The sequence below is a fragment of the Ambystoma mexicanum genome, chromosome 6p (genome assembly GCF_040938575.1).
Source record: "Ambystoma mexicanum isolate Mex_15411 chromosome 6p, UKY_AmexF1_1, whole genome shotgun sequence".
NCBI classification, from domain to species: domain Eukaryota; kingdom Metazoa; phylum Chordata; class Amphibia; order Caudata; family Ambystomatidae; genus Ambystoma; species Ambystoma mexicanum.
Window position 1 is genome coordinate 1,157,486,222 of NC_090935.1, and position 16,492 is coordinate 1,157,502,713.

At 46.1% G+C, this 16,492-nt stretch overlaps 1 protein-coding gene across 1 annotated transcript in view; it reads left to right on the top strand.

Annotated features, from left to right (window-relative positions):
* The window catches only part of CFAP95 (cilia and flagella associated protein 95), a 244,276-nt gene that overhangs the window by 144,362 nt on the left and 83,422 nt on the right, over window positions 1-16,492 (top strand). Inside the window, exon 5 of the mRNA XM_069625791.1 lies at window positions 6,398-6,458. Within this exon, the coding sequence (XP_069481892.1) occupies window positions 6,398-6,458 (61 nt within the window). The remainder of the gene's footprint in view (window positions 1-6,397; window positions 6,459-16,492) is intronic.

The following is a 16,492-nucleotide window of genomic DNA, read 5'->3' on the forward strand; positions in this document are numbered from 1 at the left end:
CTAGATGGTGCGGGTAGTCTTTCAAAGCCAGTATCGACAAATAGGGCGGGTCAGGCAGAGGTGCCTACTTGCCCCCTGCCTGCTTAACCTCCATCTCTCTGATATCAGCGACTCTCTGGCCCAGAAGACCTTTATTTCTCCAGCTATACACAACACAAGGCCAGCCTGGATGTTGTATGCAGACTATTTCATCATCTTTGATTACTTCCCGATTGGTCTGCAGAGACTATTAGACATCTTTTCTGTATACATTCTTGATCACGGTTTATCAATAAATGCAAAAAAGACCTGTATATTGCAATTTGCAAAGAGATGCACACACAAAATTGTTCAATTGGCAAATTGATTCTGTTCCAGTCTTGAGGGTGGAGTCAGTAACATATCTGGGCTTTAACATCCTGGCAAATCCATCGCTGTTGAAGTTAAAATTTGGTTGCGGTTGAAAATAATCCCACTGACAAATCAACTCAAGACTCTGTAAAAGTTGTAATCAAATATTATGAGGGGAAAATCACCCCAAAGGTATTAAATGGGATGGAGGTATATGCATTGTAACTCCCTGAAATACGGCCATATTTGGAAGCCCGAGTTTGGCGGAATGTATTATTGGTCCCCAAATCGGTTCCCGTTGACCTAATTCGATATGAGTTGGGGGTGATATCCCTTCTACACGTGTGCAATGGAAAATATTGGCGCTAATTAGAAAAATCATGTGTCCAGAAGCCAACTCACTGTTGGAAGACATGAATGCGATTATGTATTCCGGGAAATGTAAATGGCTTAAATGTGTGACTACTGTGAGCTCTTATTATCTAAAATAACATCTACATTTGAGGATCTTATATGACATCTAAGTAGAGTGAACAGGGTGCTCTATAGCCGGGACTGGATTACCACAACTGAGAACATGCATGGTTATCTCTCTCTCCATCATCTTAAGACAGGTCATATAAAACAGGGCTCACTAGCATCCTTTCTGGCCATCTATCCATCGAAAGATAGATGCTCCTTTTTGCGGTTTCGATGGAATCTGTGCTTGACTAAGCAGGTTATGATTAGATACGGCCGACTGGAATCCGATCAGGGGTATTGCCGTTTCTGCAATAGGGGAGAGGAGGGTGAAACTTTAAAACATCTGTTGTTAGAGTGTTCCGCAATCGAGGGAGCCAGATGGAATCCTCCGGTAACATTTCTAAGCTCAATAGAAAGGGGTTTGGGTGAACAGGTCTGGGCAGACTGCATAGCTGACTGTACTACCTCCACTGTTATCGCGTCACCTCTTTTCTCACAGAAGAAAATCTATAAGAGGGTGATGGAAGGGTTTCATAGAGTAGGTCGAGGAGGGGGGTTCTGCCAGTAGAGCATAAAGGGCATGGTTTGACAGTTGATGGCGGCTTTGCTTATTCTTTTGAATTAGGCGAAAGTTAAAGTTAAATGATGAAATGTATGGTAGACGGAATGAATATTGCCAACTGATTATTGATTGACTAATAATTATGTTCTCTAATATGATGCTCTTCCTCCTCTGTAATTGATTTGATGTGCTAAGAAGATTGTTATTGTCTCTTGACTTTTATTTTGTTTTCTTTCTTTCTTGGCTATTTACTTATTTGTTCGTTTTAAAAAAATCTTCTTCTGTTTTTATCTCTTGTTCTTTTATCTTTGTTAATGGTTAAAATGTTCTTTTTTTAACCAATAAAACAAGAACATAAAAAAAATTCAAACATAAACAACATTTAAATAGAACATTCGCTGTAGTGAGGAACGCACATTTTCTCCCACAACCCGGCTCCCGTTCCCAATACCCTACTTTTTCATGCTTCCTGATGGCCTTGGCACTGAGACATGGAATAGAGCACACAGAAAAGACACACATGTGCAAAGAATCCGTTTTTTGGCCACAGGTTTCTCCTGATTCTACTTGTTTCACCTCTACCGCCTCTAGTCTGCGTTCGCTACGGCTGGACACTGCTTCACTGAACAGTGCGCCATCTCTGGCTAAATTCTGAACTTAAAGCAAACTCGCTTTTTGGGACTGGCAGCCTTGTTTGGCTGCGCCTTCCCAATCCATGCCTTCCAATATTTTTTGGATGAGCAAATTGGGTTTAAATAATTTCTTGTCTTTTTATTCCTTTTTTCCAAAGGCTAACAGGCCTAACTTAAACCCTCTGTGCCTAGGACAGACACCCATCACCGGATTACATCCGGTGCAAGTCTTTTGAATAGTGTTACTTGGGCAAGTCTACACGTACATGAAGCTGTCTGCAGAGGCTTGTGGTAGGAGTGTGACGAGACAAGCTGCTTTGCCATGTTGGCCATTTTCAGGCTTTGCAAGGACTTTGTTATGCCTAGTCATGCCCTTATCATGCCTTGCTAGGCCATATCATTTTCACCCCATGCAAATCTGCTCCACATTCTACTTTCTAGCTCATACTCTACTGCTCTCAGGTGCCCCATTGTGATTCTCCTGCTGTTATTTGTCCTATGTGTCCCGTTGTTTTTTTTTCGCTCCCGTGTCTCCCACTGCAATCTGCTCCACACTTGAGGTTTTGCTCCGCGGTGTCCCACTGTGATGTGGCCTCCTGGTTCCCAAAGCAGCTAGTGTCCCACCGTGTTATTTGATATCTTATGACGAATGTAATTTGCGGTACTGATACCGCATCTTGAATGCTTGGCACGCTGAGTTGTTAGGGACTCCACCTGGACTCTCGTACTCTCTACTTGGTACGCTGTGCTGCCGGCTCCCTTTGTCTTCCACCCCTTCCTATGTTCTCTCACACTCACCCAGGGCCCCTGTTGCCCGCTCTCCACTGCCAAAGATACTATACCTTTGCTCTCAAGTACCCTACTCACAGGACACAACAACTGAGACATCGCCCAAGGGGCCCACTTTCTGTGATGTTGCCATGGCCACAATGGATGGAGGCTCCAAGTTGGCCACTATGCCCTCCGCTAACCTATCTGCACTTACACTCACAACCTCTATGTTCAAACACATTATACGCATACCAACTAAGCTGGTCATACATAGCAATAGAATCATATTTATGTGTTTATAGGAAAGGTTCAAGGTGCCATCTGTGAATCTTGGTCACTTTGAGGAGCTAGGGAAACCCTCCCAACAGACATCAAACAACCGAATGCTACACTTCTACAATGAACTTACATTTCACATTCCGAGCCAATGCATCCTAGCCCAACAGGCACACAAGGCTCCCATCTGGAAACAAATGCCTCTATGCCCTTGTAGAATGACACCTAGAAACTGAACTGCACACAAAGCTCAGGGTCCCTCTGAACTGAATGCATCAACACAACAGCAAAGCTATAAATACATTTGCCCTCTCTCCCCAATAACTCTACCCATGCGCCTTCTCTTTCAGTTCCGTACCTGAAGACCAATTAAATCGCAGCAGTGCATGATATTAATCCTAATAACATAACATATATTTTATTCCAAAAACATTCCAGAACCTTTGTGAGACTATCGGCCTGGAACCATTAATTGAAACACTCCCCCGGCTCACACACACGCACACAGGGCTCAAGTCAAGGGTACATGCGGGTGGACGGCGTCCACCCACTTTTTTCAGAGGCAGACGCCGTCCCTCTGGGTATTTTAAAGGCTGTGTGTGAAATGAGAAGCATTGGCTGTGTTTTTTTAACTTAAACCGTTCACGGTTGCCATTTTAGCCGGCCGGGCAATTCACTACTGCACCATATGAGCTGATGAGAAATATCAAACAGCTGAAGGTGAAATGTCACATTTCGGGACTGCATGTTCCAGGGAAACATTGGGATTGGTCCTTGGAGTTTTACGCATCCACACCTTTTAACGGTTTCAGAACACTATTAGAAGAAAATATCCTCTCTTTTCTGTGTGTGTTGATTTTACAAAAGGCAAATGCCATTGTCCTAAGCAATTTGTATGATTATGCAAAGCCAATTGAATGCAATTTGCATATGTCACATTGTCATGCTAATTTCTGGTGACGCGACATCCCACGGCGAATGCTAATGAGTCCCACCACTTTTTTAGGACTTAACCTCTGCTCACACACCCTTGTAATCTCGGGCACACTGTGTCTTAGAACATGTATTGCTGTGTTAACACTAGCAATATATACTTAGCACACCGCAGCCAGCGAGACCCTAGATCGTGTTTGAATATTTAGGAGATAACCCGTCCTAAACAAGATTCACATAATAAATGAATGTTGGTTTCATTTTTACAGACAGAATAAGACTAGTTTAATAATTTGAGAATACATCCCCTATCCCACAATCTTGGAGAAGAATCCCACAATCTTGGACTAGAGACAAACTGTTTTTGTTAGAATATATTTTTTTAATGTAAAATGTAATGCATTTAAATGTATGTATACATGGGAAGCCAGTGACATACATCCCATGTAAATCTAGGCAGTCATTTAATATAGAAAGTATTAAGCAGTCTGCTATATCTTCTTTCTGGCCAATAGAAAGAAACCATGAAAAACAAACATCCATTCGTAAATTATTATAGGTGAATGTCTACTCTAAATAATTGGTTCAGACTGTTTTTGCTCACTTTAATGACAAGTACATGATTAATAAAGCATTTAAGTGGACTTCAAAAACCTAGACAACAGGATATCAACTGTCACAGAATTAGATCTGGGTGAGAATGTTGCCAAGATCCCAGCTGCAGGTGTGAAACCTTTATTGGGTGGAATAGAAACAGGATCTTCCAGTAATAAAAAGGTCCTCCCTGGTCATCCCCGGCTGTCAGGCCTTCCTGGCCTCACTGATGTCCTTCCCAGTTGTTAGTAGGAATCCGTGCTCAATTGCCCTTCTTCTCCTTTCTAGGGCATTGCGAGCTCTAGGCTCTAGGAGCACTAGGATTTCTCAAACTCTTCTTTACGTGCAGCACTGATTGGAGGCTTTCTGGGGTCCTGTACCCCTCTACTAATCATAGAGTGTTGTTTCCTCAGCAGACTGGTCAGTGGGAGTAGCTGGCAGGGAAGGCTGGAGAGTGGTCTTTGCAAACCTGCCCTAATGGGGCCCCTTCTTTCCCTCTCACCTCACCTCTCTGATCTTACTCTACCCTCCCTGGGAGACTCCTGTTCCTCCTGCCACATGGTCCTGCTTCGGGCCGACGCAGCTGCCTCAGGGTTTCTTTTCTGTCTATCTAGGGGTTTGCTTTGCTCCTCTGTTGTTGCCACTGCCTCCTCCTCTCTTGGTACTGCCGTCTTTGATACTACCACCTTGTCCTATATTGCTACCACCTCATAGTCTGTTGCTTTCACTTCCTCTGTTACCACTGTCGTCCTCCTCTGCTGCTGCTATCAGCTCCTCCTCTGCTGCTACCACATCCTCCTTTGTTGCTACCACCTCTTCTATTGCTACCACCTCCTCTTCTGCTGTAACCAGCCTCTCTTTGGCTCTTGTCTCATTCTCCTCAGCTGTTACCACCTTCCTCTCTGTTATGCTGCTATCTGCTCCTCCTCTGCTGTTACCACCTTCTTGCCACCAGCTACTCTATTGTGATCACCTCCTCCTCTGTTGTTACCACCTTCACTCCATGGTTGCTACATCCTCCTCTGCTGTTACTACGGTTTGCAATATTGTATCACCAGAGAGGAAATGCCCTGCCCTGACACAATTAATTGTTAATTTTGTTTCATATGCTGTTAGCATGCAGAGCTCACACGCAGAGAACCCTGCTGTTGGGGGCCTATAAACTTGCAACGTTATATCAAGTGCAGATCTCTGGAGTTTACGGAGAGTGTTGCACTGGGGCTCAGAATTGATTTATCGCTCATCTAGTGTACTGTGACAGTATGAAAACACACACCGGTAGAGTCTGGTAAAGGGAATATGCTTTGCTTGAAGGGGGCATTTGCTTTCCATTGCTGAGAGTTTGGGTCTGCCTACTGAGAGCTTCATGCTCTCACAGTTGGGCAGGGAGGTGCATAGCAGGATATTGAATGCAGTCGTCAGGGTCAACCTCCCTGTGACCGTCATGCTATGGCCTGTTGTGGGGCTGGAGAGGGGTACGGTGAACATGACTATCGCTCTGAGTTCCTGTGATTGTCTCCTACCCTGTGACAAGGTCCAATCGAAGGTGACACAGGGATCTCCACATATCGCCCCCAGTCTCATTTTCCACTGGTTCGCGGAGGCATTCAGCCCCTTGAATCACCTCACAGAAGGTCCCACATAAAGCATGGGGCTTTGTCACAGAGACCTCAGTGAGTTAATCACTTGTTGCCGAGATCTTTGCTCAGCCTGCATGTCAAAGGTTTGGAGCCCTCCTAATGCTAAACGCTAGGAGCAAGTGCTACTTGAAATTAGTTCTTATGGCTGTGCAACTACTCTTTTTTTTAGAATTAAAATGTTAAATTCTGTCTTTCAGGCATCTTAAAACTACTTATAATGATGACTTTGTGTCGCCATGCTACTTTGTACCCAGGTCGGTAAGTATCGAACCATTTCATCAAGGCTTTACTATCAGGTTTGCCTTTAAATGCAGCCTGCTGTCTTCCTTATGTGCCTACACCATGAAAAGAGAAATGAAATAGTAATTGGCATACTTTCAATGTTTCCTGCAAGTTCATTTTTCACTCTATCATTGTGATTATGACAATAAAAAAAATGCATTTCCAAAGGATGTTTAATATAAATGGGATGGTAGAGAAATTATTCTGTTTAGTGATTGTAACACTTGCCCATATAATTGAACAACACTTTCATCTTGTGAACTGACATAAACCCTTTCTGACATTGGTTCTGACATTGGTTCACATTGGATGAGGAGAACCTCAAGGTCACACAAGTGTTGTCAGTGAACCAGAAATATGACATTCCTGTGCTCACCAGAGAGCAGCAATATATCATGTGGGAAGTGGGCCTAAGGCAGAAGAGGGCCTTCAAACTCTTACCCTTATCCACTTGCTCATTCAGAAATGTGACTATGTAAAAACACAAGATAAACTCGCAATCTACAATCACTCCAACACCCGAAGTCACCCATCGTCAGTGGACTCGATTATTGAAACAGTGTCATACGGTGTTGTGGCTAAGCAGAATGCGGTGCTTCGAAAAAAAGAATGGAACGGAGCGCGAGGGGCGGAAGGGCGGTGGGGGAAAGGGCGAGGCAGGGAAGTGGTTGGCAGTTATGAGAGGATAATAAAGGAGTACGCAGCCAGATCCAGTCCCTGCGTCATCATTTATTTATGCTTAGGTTAATGATACAATTACACAACAACTGGCGACAAGGTCACGGTCCATGCTGATGTCCCGCTGAGAAAAGGACAAAATTGAGAGGGAGACTAACGAAACAGTGGTGGCCTGCAGAGTTGGGCAAAGGAGAATTAGTGACCTGCAGAGGATGTCGAGGAAAGCGGAGACTGTGGAGATGGCTGAGGCTAGCAGAAGTGACAGAGAAGGATCGCGGACCTGAGGAGGAGGCCGATCGCAGTGGAAATTCTCGAAAAAGGAGAGGAGGATCCCGGGTGAGACGACGCGGAAGAAGACCTGTCTAACGTGATCAACAGCTACCGATCGCAGTGAGGTACCGCAACGAGAAATTCAAGTGCTACCGTGTGAGAATGAGGAACGGCTAAAACACGGTAAGGAGTGCTGCGCAGGCCGGCCCGCCATGCCCACCCCGAGCGCATTTGAATACCAAAGAAATAATTGTGTAAGGACACGGAAAAAGCCACAGTCGGAACAACAAGCAGTTAATCACCAAAACTCTAAAGAAAAATTGCTGCGAGTTCCAAAATACATTGTAGAGGAACTTTTAATACCAATGCTTACCTGCATTTTATGAATACCATAAGTGCGCGCCGGCAACAGAAAATTGCAAAGCATAGAGGAAAGGACCATGGGAAACGTCCTCTACGTGACGGCCATATTGTTAACAAGTGGAGGGTTGTCACGACAACCAAACACCGCGGCCTACAGAGCAATAGTGGTCACGCCAATTAAGAATGAAAGCTATAGAGCGGGCGGACGATGCAGACGTGATCTCGCATCGCTCCGGGGCCGCCAGCAAGATCCTGCTGAAATCCTGCCATAATCACCACCTGTGAGGACCAAAATCGCTCTGATGAGGCAAGAACCACTGCGGAGCAAAACCGCCTGATCCCGGACCAAAACCGGTGCGGGAAACCCTGGCTGAGACGCATAGAAGAAACGAGGCCCGCAGCGCGCGGGACCGACAAAATGGCCGCCGTACGCGGCAACTGACCTGGGGCGCCGTGCAGCGAAGTCATCCTGAGACAGCGTGAGAGAGACTGCAACCGCTGGATTACCGTGCACTGGGGGACAGTGTGAGCGTGGTCGAAGTCGCTGCCTGCCTCCCACCGACGAGTGGGGTGGCGGCGGGCCCCAGAAAACGAGCGACCTCGCCCGAAAAAACAACCCTCTGCGGGCCGGACTGCTCGACTGTCGCTGTTGCCGACGCATCGCACGGAGGGCTGCCTACCATAGCCCACCCCCGAAACCGCCCAAACCCGGACTGAAACCGCAGGCTCGCCGTGAGACGAGGGACGCCTTCTAGATCCACAGCACGGAGACTGCAACCCACACGCCCTGTGAGAGATCCAGTGTGAACCGAAGCGGAGGGGGACGAGGGATCTACACGCATGCTGCTGCCGAGACACGCGAAGCAGAACTGAGCCCGCCGAACCCGCATCAACACAGCGGTAAGGAGAGGGTGATCGGTTGGAGTGGGCGACCCGTAATTTCCCCCCCCCCACCCCCTCGAGACAGTACAATCCCTGGGGTCACTCCACCTGTACCCCAGAGTGCAGGAGGGAAGCACCCTAAAACATATTGCTGGAAGAGAGTGGTGGGGGACATGAGGACCAATTAAGACAGCACAATTAAGGTGGCGCATAACACTCCCAGACGAGGCGTACTGGCTAATCCTCTCACCAGCGACGATCACACACATAAACGCAGAACTGCCCTTAGAATCGTGCTGGTACTACCAAGACTGTGAAAGCAACAGGGGAACCGAGACTGTCAAGCCGATGTACCAGCCTGTGGCTGACACATAAAGGAGAAAGGGTGAAACCAAGAACCAACCCACCAGCCGATGAAGTCCACTGGTGGAATGATGCAATAACGCAAATTAGTGGAGGCATCCACGTAAAGATCAGGAACTCACACAGTGAACCACTTGCCCGAGAAGGTAACCTCCTGACCAAATAACGCCAGACGAACTACCCCGTAAACGACCCAGAAACTGCGCACTACATAACGACAGCAAACCAGATAGCTGCTACAATGGGTAAGGATAAGGCACTAACCACTAAAAAAGGGGCCAATCAGAGCACCATGGAACAATTCACGACCACCAATCTGCCCCCACCAACGGACTCAGATCCACAAAACCCTGGAGAATCTCTATCCCTAAGGGACGTGATGAATGCCATTGCCAACTCACGATCCTCAATGGAAGTCAAAATGGATAGCATCACCACAGAAGTCTCTCTGTTGCGACATGATCTCCAAAAACTCTCCTCCCGCACTGGTGAGGCCGAGACCCGTATATCTGTTGCAGAGGATGACTTAAGAAGTATGGGCCAGCAAATGAACAGAGCGCTAGAACGCATCAAAGTACTAGAGTCCAGGGTGGAGGAGGGGGAGGGCAGATCAAGGAGGAATAATATACGCATACTTGGGCTGCCGGAAAAGACTGAAGGGGACTCCATGGAGCTCTTCCTGGAGAAATGGCTGACCGACCTATTCGCTCCCAAGACCCTGTCGACACTCTTCTCAATAGAGAGAGCGCACCGAGTCCCAACGGGCACACCAATACCTGGGAAGCAACCGAGAACGGTGGTAGCGAAGATCCTTAATTACAGAGATCGTGATACTATATTGCAAATGGCCAGACAAAAAGGAGAGATAACATACAACGGCTCCAGAATAGGCCTCTTTCCAGACTTCACTAGGGAGGTGCAGAAAATGAGACAATCCTTTGACCCCCTCAAGAAGCGCCTACAGGCACTAAATGTAAAGTATGGCCTCCTATTCCCTGCGCAATTGAAGATATACCACAATGGCACCACAGTACACTTCACTGACCCCAGAGAGGCATGGACCTGGGCTGAGGGGCATCTGAAGGGGGAATGGAACCCACGCAAGCGACTAGAACCAAGGAGAAATAGACCACATCTGAATGAGCCCCCAAATGAGATACCCCATCAAGAAATGGAGGCGAGACCCCAGAGAGGAAGTGATTAAGTACAAACATGACTGTGAGATGAAAGAACTCATGACACCTGAGACCCAGGCAAAAGCAGTGAATCAAAGAGAAATGGACCAAAGCTAAACGAACCCCTACAAACACTACCCTATCAAGATATGGAAGCGATACCACGAAACTAAGACGAATAGATGAAAGAACGGACGAAGGATAAAATTACCATAATGTGAAACTAAATAAGGACCACCTAACGAACATAACAATTGGTGAAATGTATGCTGGCGGCCCCAAAACCTGGCGCGGCACTACCCCCCCGGACAATTACGAAGAACGCATTGAGGTATTCCTAATACCAAAGAGACTATAAGTAGATAGATGTTTTGTTTAATGGGCGACAGATGCTTCAGTTGGGGAAGGAGTATAGGGCGGGGGGATCGGGAGTTACACAGGTATCCAAAGGACAACTGGCTCATCAGGACCTCTTCGAATAAAAGAAGCTTGCAAATGGCAAGAACTAAACATCTACATATGGCCACAAACTCAGTGAGTAATGACTACGGCTGGACTTAAGGGAAAAAAGCTTGCCTTCATGACATGGAATGTGAATGGCCTGGGGAACAGCATAAAGAGAAGACTAGTAATGCAATATATTACTCGACATGATCCGGATATAGTGATGCTAACCGAAACGCACCTGGCGGGCACGAACTGTCAATTCTTCAAAAAAACCAAATACAAAACAGCAATCCAGGCAGGCTTCTCCATGGGTTCGAGAGGTGTGCTAATACTAATAAACAAAAGAACCCCGATAGACGTAACACAAATAATTCAAGATCCGGGAGGCAGATTTGTGTTTATGCATGGCACACTATGGAACCAAACCATAGCTACAATGGTGATCTACTCGCCCCCAGCATTGTTGGCCCCCCTATTAGAAGAAATCACACCGATAATAGTAAATAACCCAGTGGATACGCTAGTGATGGGCGGAGACTTCAATGAGGTGATGAGCACCGTGGAGGACCGCACACATCAGAGAGGGGGAAATCCGGCAAGACCAACCAAACTGGCCAACTTCGCATCAGCACTGGGCCTTGCAGACGCATGGAGAGACCTCCACCCAGGTGAGAAACAATTCTCTTTCCACTCCGGTGCACACGGATCGATGTCCAGGATAGACTATTTCTTCCTCCCTGGGGTAAATATGCACAAAGTGATCGAGTCAACCCTGCAACCCCGAGGAATATCAGATCACTCCCCACTCACGATGACGCTTGAGACACAAAGACCTCAGCCCCCACTGAAGTGGCGACTAAATGCATACTACCTGGGATTCCCAGAACTAACGGAGAAAATCCAAGAAACAACCGAAATGTACTTTGAACTAAACCAGAACTCCGTGGAAGACGCTGGAATAGTATGGGAAGCATATAAAGCAACTTTAAGGGGTGAAATATTAAGCTGGACCTCAGCACACAAAAAATTACACCAGCAGGAAGTAAAAGAAGCAGAAGCAGACGTGAGAAGAGCTGATAAGAACCTCATAAGGTCAGGAATGACAGATGACAACACACCCCTAAAGGTGGCACAAAAGAAACTACACAATGTGGCACTGACATGCGCGAAACAAGCGCACAGAACTACACGAGCAAGAATATATGAAACGGGAGACAAAGCCAGCAGAATGCTGGCATGGTTGGAAAGAAGGGAGGATAGACACCTCTTGGTGCGACGAATAGGCATCACAGATATGGAATGGGCCTCAACAGACTCAGGCATAGCGGAGGCCTTTGCAACCTATTACGAAAAGCTGTATGCTCCACCGACAACTCCGCTGGACGCCACCACATTGGACTCAGTGACCATCCCAATACTAAACGAAACCCAGAAGCTGAATCTTGAGGCTCCAATAACAGAAGAAGAACTGACGACAGCCATCTCCCAGCTACAGAACGGAAAAACCCCAGGGCCGAATGGCCTTCCAGTGGAAATATGGAAGAAAATTGGCACCCGAGAAGTGGCACCGCACATGCTCAAAATGTTCCTGCAGGCGAAAGAGAAAGGCATCCTACCACCGGACCTAAGACAAGCCAGCATAGTGGTAATACACAAAGAAGGCAAACCTCCAGACGCATGTAGCTCGTACCGTCCAATCTCTCTCATTAACATGGAAGCTAAAATATTGGCCAAAATACTAGCCAACAGGCTACAAACAGTGATAACCTCCCTAATCCATCCAGACCAATGCGGCTTCATGCCACAAAGATCCACACGAATGAACATACGCAGGCTTTACTCTGCCATTGAAAGATCGGCCACTCTACAGGACCCGCTGGCACTGCTCACTATTGACTTCGAGAAGGCCTTCGACTCGATCCACTGGGAGGCCCTGTGGTACATTATGGGTAGAATGGGATTTGGACAGCAATTTACAGACTGGGTTAAGCTCCTATATAATGCCCCGATGGCTGAAGTTAGGGTCAATGGCTGGTCCTCACGAACCATTAAACTCGGGAAGGGTACCAGGCAGGGATGTCCCCTCTCGGCGATGTTGTTTGCACTTGCGATAGAACCACTGGTGATAATGCTGAGGGAATCCATGGATTGGAGGGGGTTCCGCTGGGCACAGGATTGGGAGGACAGGGTGTCCCTATACGCAGACGATCTACTAATCTACCTTAGTGACCCAACGATCTCCAGCCCCATTGTGACTAACATACTAACTACATATGGAGCCTTTAGTGGGTTGAAGGTAAACTATGACAAATCCCTGATTTTTCCTATAAAAGGACTAGATGCAGCGACCCTAGCAAATAACCCATTTAAGATCGAGAAAGAGCAATTCCGATACCTGGGGATACAAATCTCAACAGACCTAAGTCAGTATATTAGAAGGAACCTACACCCAGTAAGGGATAGATTTGTAAATGACGTTAAACACTGGATAGCCCTTCCGCTCACCCTACTGGGAAGAGCTGCTTTGTTCAAGATGTTGGCCCTCCCCCGGTTTCTATATGCCCTGCAGAACGCACCGTTATACATACCCCGAACAGAATTTCATAAAATAGATGAATCGCTCAGGAAATTGCTTTGGGGAGGGGGCCACCCACGAATTGCTCTCAGAACCCTTCAGCGCTCAGTGTGGGACGGAGGAATCGGGCTGCCACACCTGCAGACGTATTATTGGGCTGCCCAAATGTCGGTAGTGGATGATAGCCTGCATGCTGATCCAATGATACCACACAACAGAGCAGATGCCCAAGCGGATCATGGAGTCACCCCGCTAGAAAGCCTGTATCAAAAGAAAACCCGACAAACTACACCCACAATGGTGGCTCAGAGAACACAGATCTGGACGGATGCGCATAAATACCTAGGATGGGAAGGAAGAGTCACGCTGAAACAACCCCTGTGGTGGAATAAACACCTCCCGGAACTTAAAGACATTCCCAAATGGGCGGTCTGGGAGGAGGCGGGGATACAAACACTAGAAGACCTGGTACAGGATGGCGAAATCAAGACATTCCAAGTCCTGGAGGACGAATTCGACCTCCCCACCACGGAGCACTTCCACTACTTACAAATAAGGCATGCACTTACCGCAAGCGAAATAGATCTTCCAAATATACAGGAATGCACCCCGATTGAGAGGAATATAGTGATGGAACGGATTGGGCATAAAGTAACCTCCACAATGTACAATGCCATCAATTCATTTGCCACGAAAGAACTCACAGGACTTAAAGAGAAGTGGGAAAGAGATGTGGGTCAAATACAAGCGGAAGACTGGACAATGGCACTCATGCACCCCCGGGAATCAGCAATTTCAGCCAGGATCAGGCTAGTACAGTTGAAAATCCTACATAGGGTTTACTATCCCAGGGAGGCCCTGCACCAGTGGGGAAGAGCGACAGACCCCAATTGCTTGAGATGTCACCAGATGAGGGGTACCTTTTTCCACATCCTATGGGAATGCCCGCAGATACAAGACTTTTGGCAACAATGCTGCGATAAGCTTTCAGCAGTACTTGACCGCGAAATACCGATGGACCCCAAACTCCTGATACTGGGAATAGTTGCGGATATAGAGCTATCCAGATTTGAAAAACTCATGTTTACAACGACTACGAGTCTTGCCAAAAGAAACATAGCCCAACTATGGGGCTCGCCCACACCGCCACAATACACCAAATGGGTAGCAGACGTGGACATGTGTATCCCAATGGAGGTGAGAGTGTACACTACAAGAGGATGCCCAGAGAAAGCGGCCAAGATATGGCAAAAATGGGAGGATAGCTGAAGGCAAGCAAAGAACAGACATGGAGACACTGAGCGCTGACCTGTGAATTGATATAAGCCATCGGAACGACTTTGAGAAACTCTAGATGTAACAAGTTTACAATATATGCAAACAGAAACCTGAAGCCGGAAAGAAATGTATACCTGAGTGTTTAAATGTTATAAATGTTTAAAGGGTTATGTGTGGTGACCAAATGTCGACTACATATTGTTGTTGTGTTTGATGATGTCAAAAAAAAAATAAAAAATGTTATATAAAAAAAAAAGAATGAAAGCTATATTATATTGTAGCGATGCCTCCCAGTAAAAACTGCTTGTACCAAATAAACGTGCACAATTGAGTAGACAATAACAAAAGCATGGAAGGACACATAAACTAACAAAGGCTGCACACATGAAAACGTGCAGAATAATAAGATACCTAAAAACTCAACAGAGCGCTTCCAACTATAAATAACGCTCTCTGGCAACTGTTGACTTCTACAAACCACGCATTGCATATAAATTGGCAACAGCATACCCAAGAAAAACGAGAAAGGAGGGTGAACTCGTTATAATTCAAAGACAGGCAACCATGTCTTTTGGTAGTGCAAGTGGAGATGCAGGGGCAACTGAAAATGCGATGGGGCACCCACAAACCCAGTTAGCTACTTACGCCGCCCCAACCCATTTACCCTTGAGCCTCAGGAAGATCAGGGACAGCAATGGCAGGAATGGATAGATGAATTTGAAAAGTTTTTGAGAGCAATGGGGAACCAAGATGCCCCAAACAAACTGGACATTTTCGCAAATTTAGTAGGGAAAGAGGTGAAAAGTGTCATTAAAACCATCTCGACCCAAGAAAAAACAACATATCAGCTCCTAATGGCTACCATCAGTGGGCGATTAGTAGTCCGTCCCAATCGGGATTACGAACGAGATATGTTTAACCAATGAACGTCTTATTGAACATATGTAGAGTTGGAACTTCTATGATAAGTAAGACGGGGATGTTGCTTAGCAGAATGCGGGCCTTCGAAAAAATAATGGACGGAGCGCGAGGGGCGGAAGGGCGGTGGGGGAAAGGGCGAGGCAGGGAAGGGGTTGGAATTTATGATAATGAGGATAATAAAGGAGTACGGAGCCAGATCCAGTCCCTGCGTCATCATTTATTTATGCATAGGTTAATTATACAATTGTGTAAACACTACACAACATACGGGACACACAGTGTTGCTTCTAAATCAGGCCATAGCTGCTTACATTGGACTCAGAGGATGATTTGTGTTTTAAGGTATTGCTATGAAATCTCCCACAGCATTTAATCTTGACAAAGATCAGCTGAATGCAGTATACAATTTGCACAAAAAGGCGTGACATTTTGGATGGAGGTTACTGCAAATGCATCTGGTCTGTTCCATTCTAATTGTAAATCTTCATCCCTCTCTCCCTCAACTAATTTGGAGCTCAATAAAACTGTCTGTGTAAATACTCTGCATTCTGTCAAATGAACAACTGGACAGAAAAATAGGATTTGGAACTGGTCGTCTGTTACATTCCAAATGTGTTTGAATTCAATAACAACCCGACATAACATCTAGTCAACCTTTCACTGTGCCTGCCTATCTGGCCTTTGCTGTTAGTGTAACAAAAAACATAAACGCTTCGTGGCCTGAATAACAGCGTCAGCATGCTGAATAGTGCAAACACCCATTTCCTCAGACAAGGGACCCTAAACCTGCCAGGCATGCGGGATTGGGGAAATAGATTTTGAAGTAGTTTATACCTTTTCTATCAGGAATGAGTTGGTTGGTCCAGAATCCAAGCAAATGCATTGTAACCAACCCTGCTACTCTTGCACTATTATGAGCTGGAAAGATTGATCCCATCTCACTTTTATTTATTTTTTACTTTCTTTATGAAATGTTTTCCAAATAAAAACAAGCCATGCCATTTCAGCAATACCTCTGAAATCGTTAATGATTACAGTAATTAACACATCCATTACCC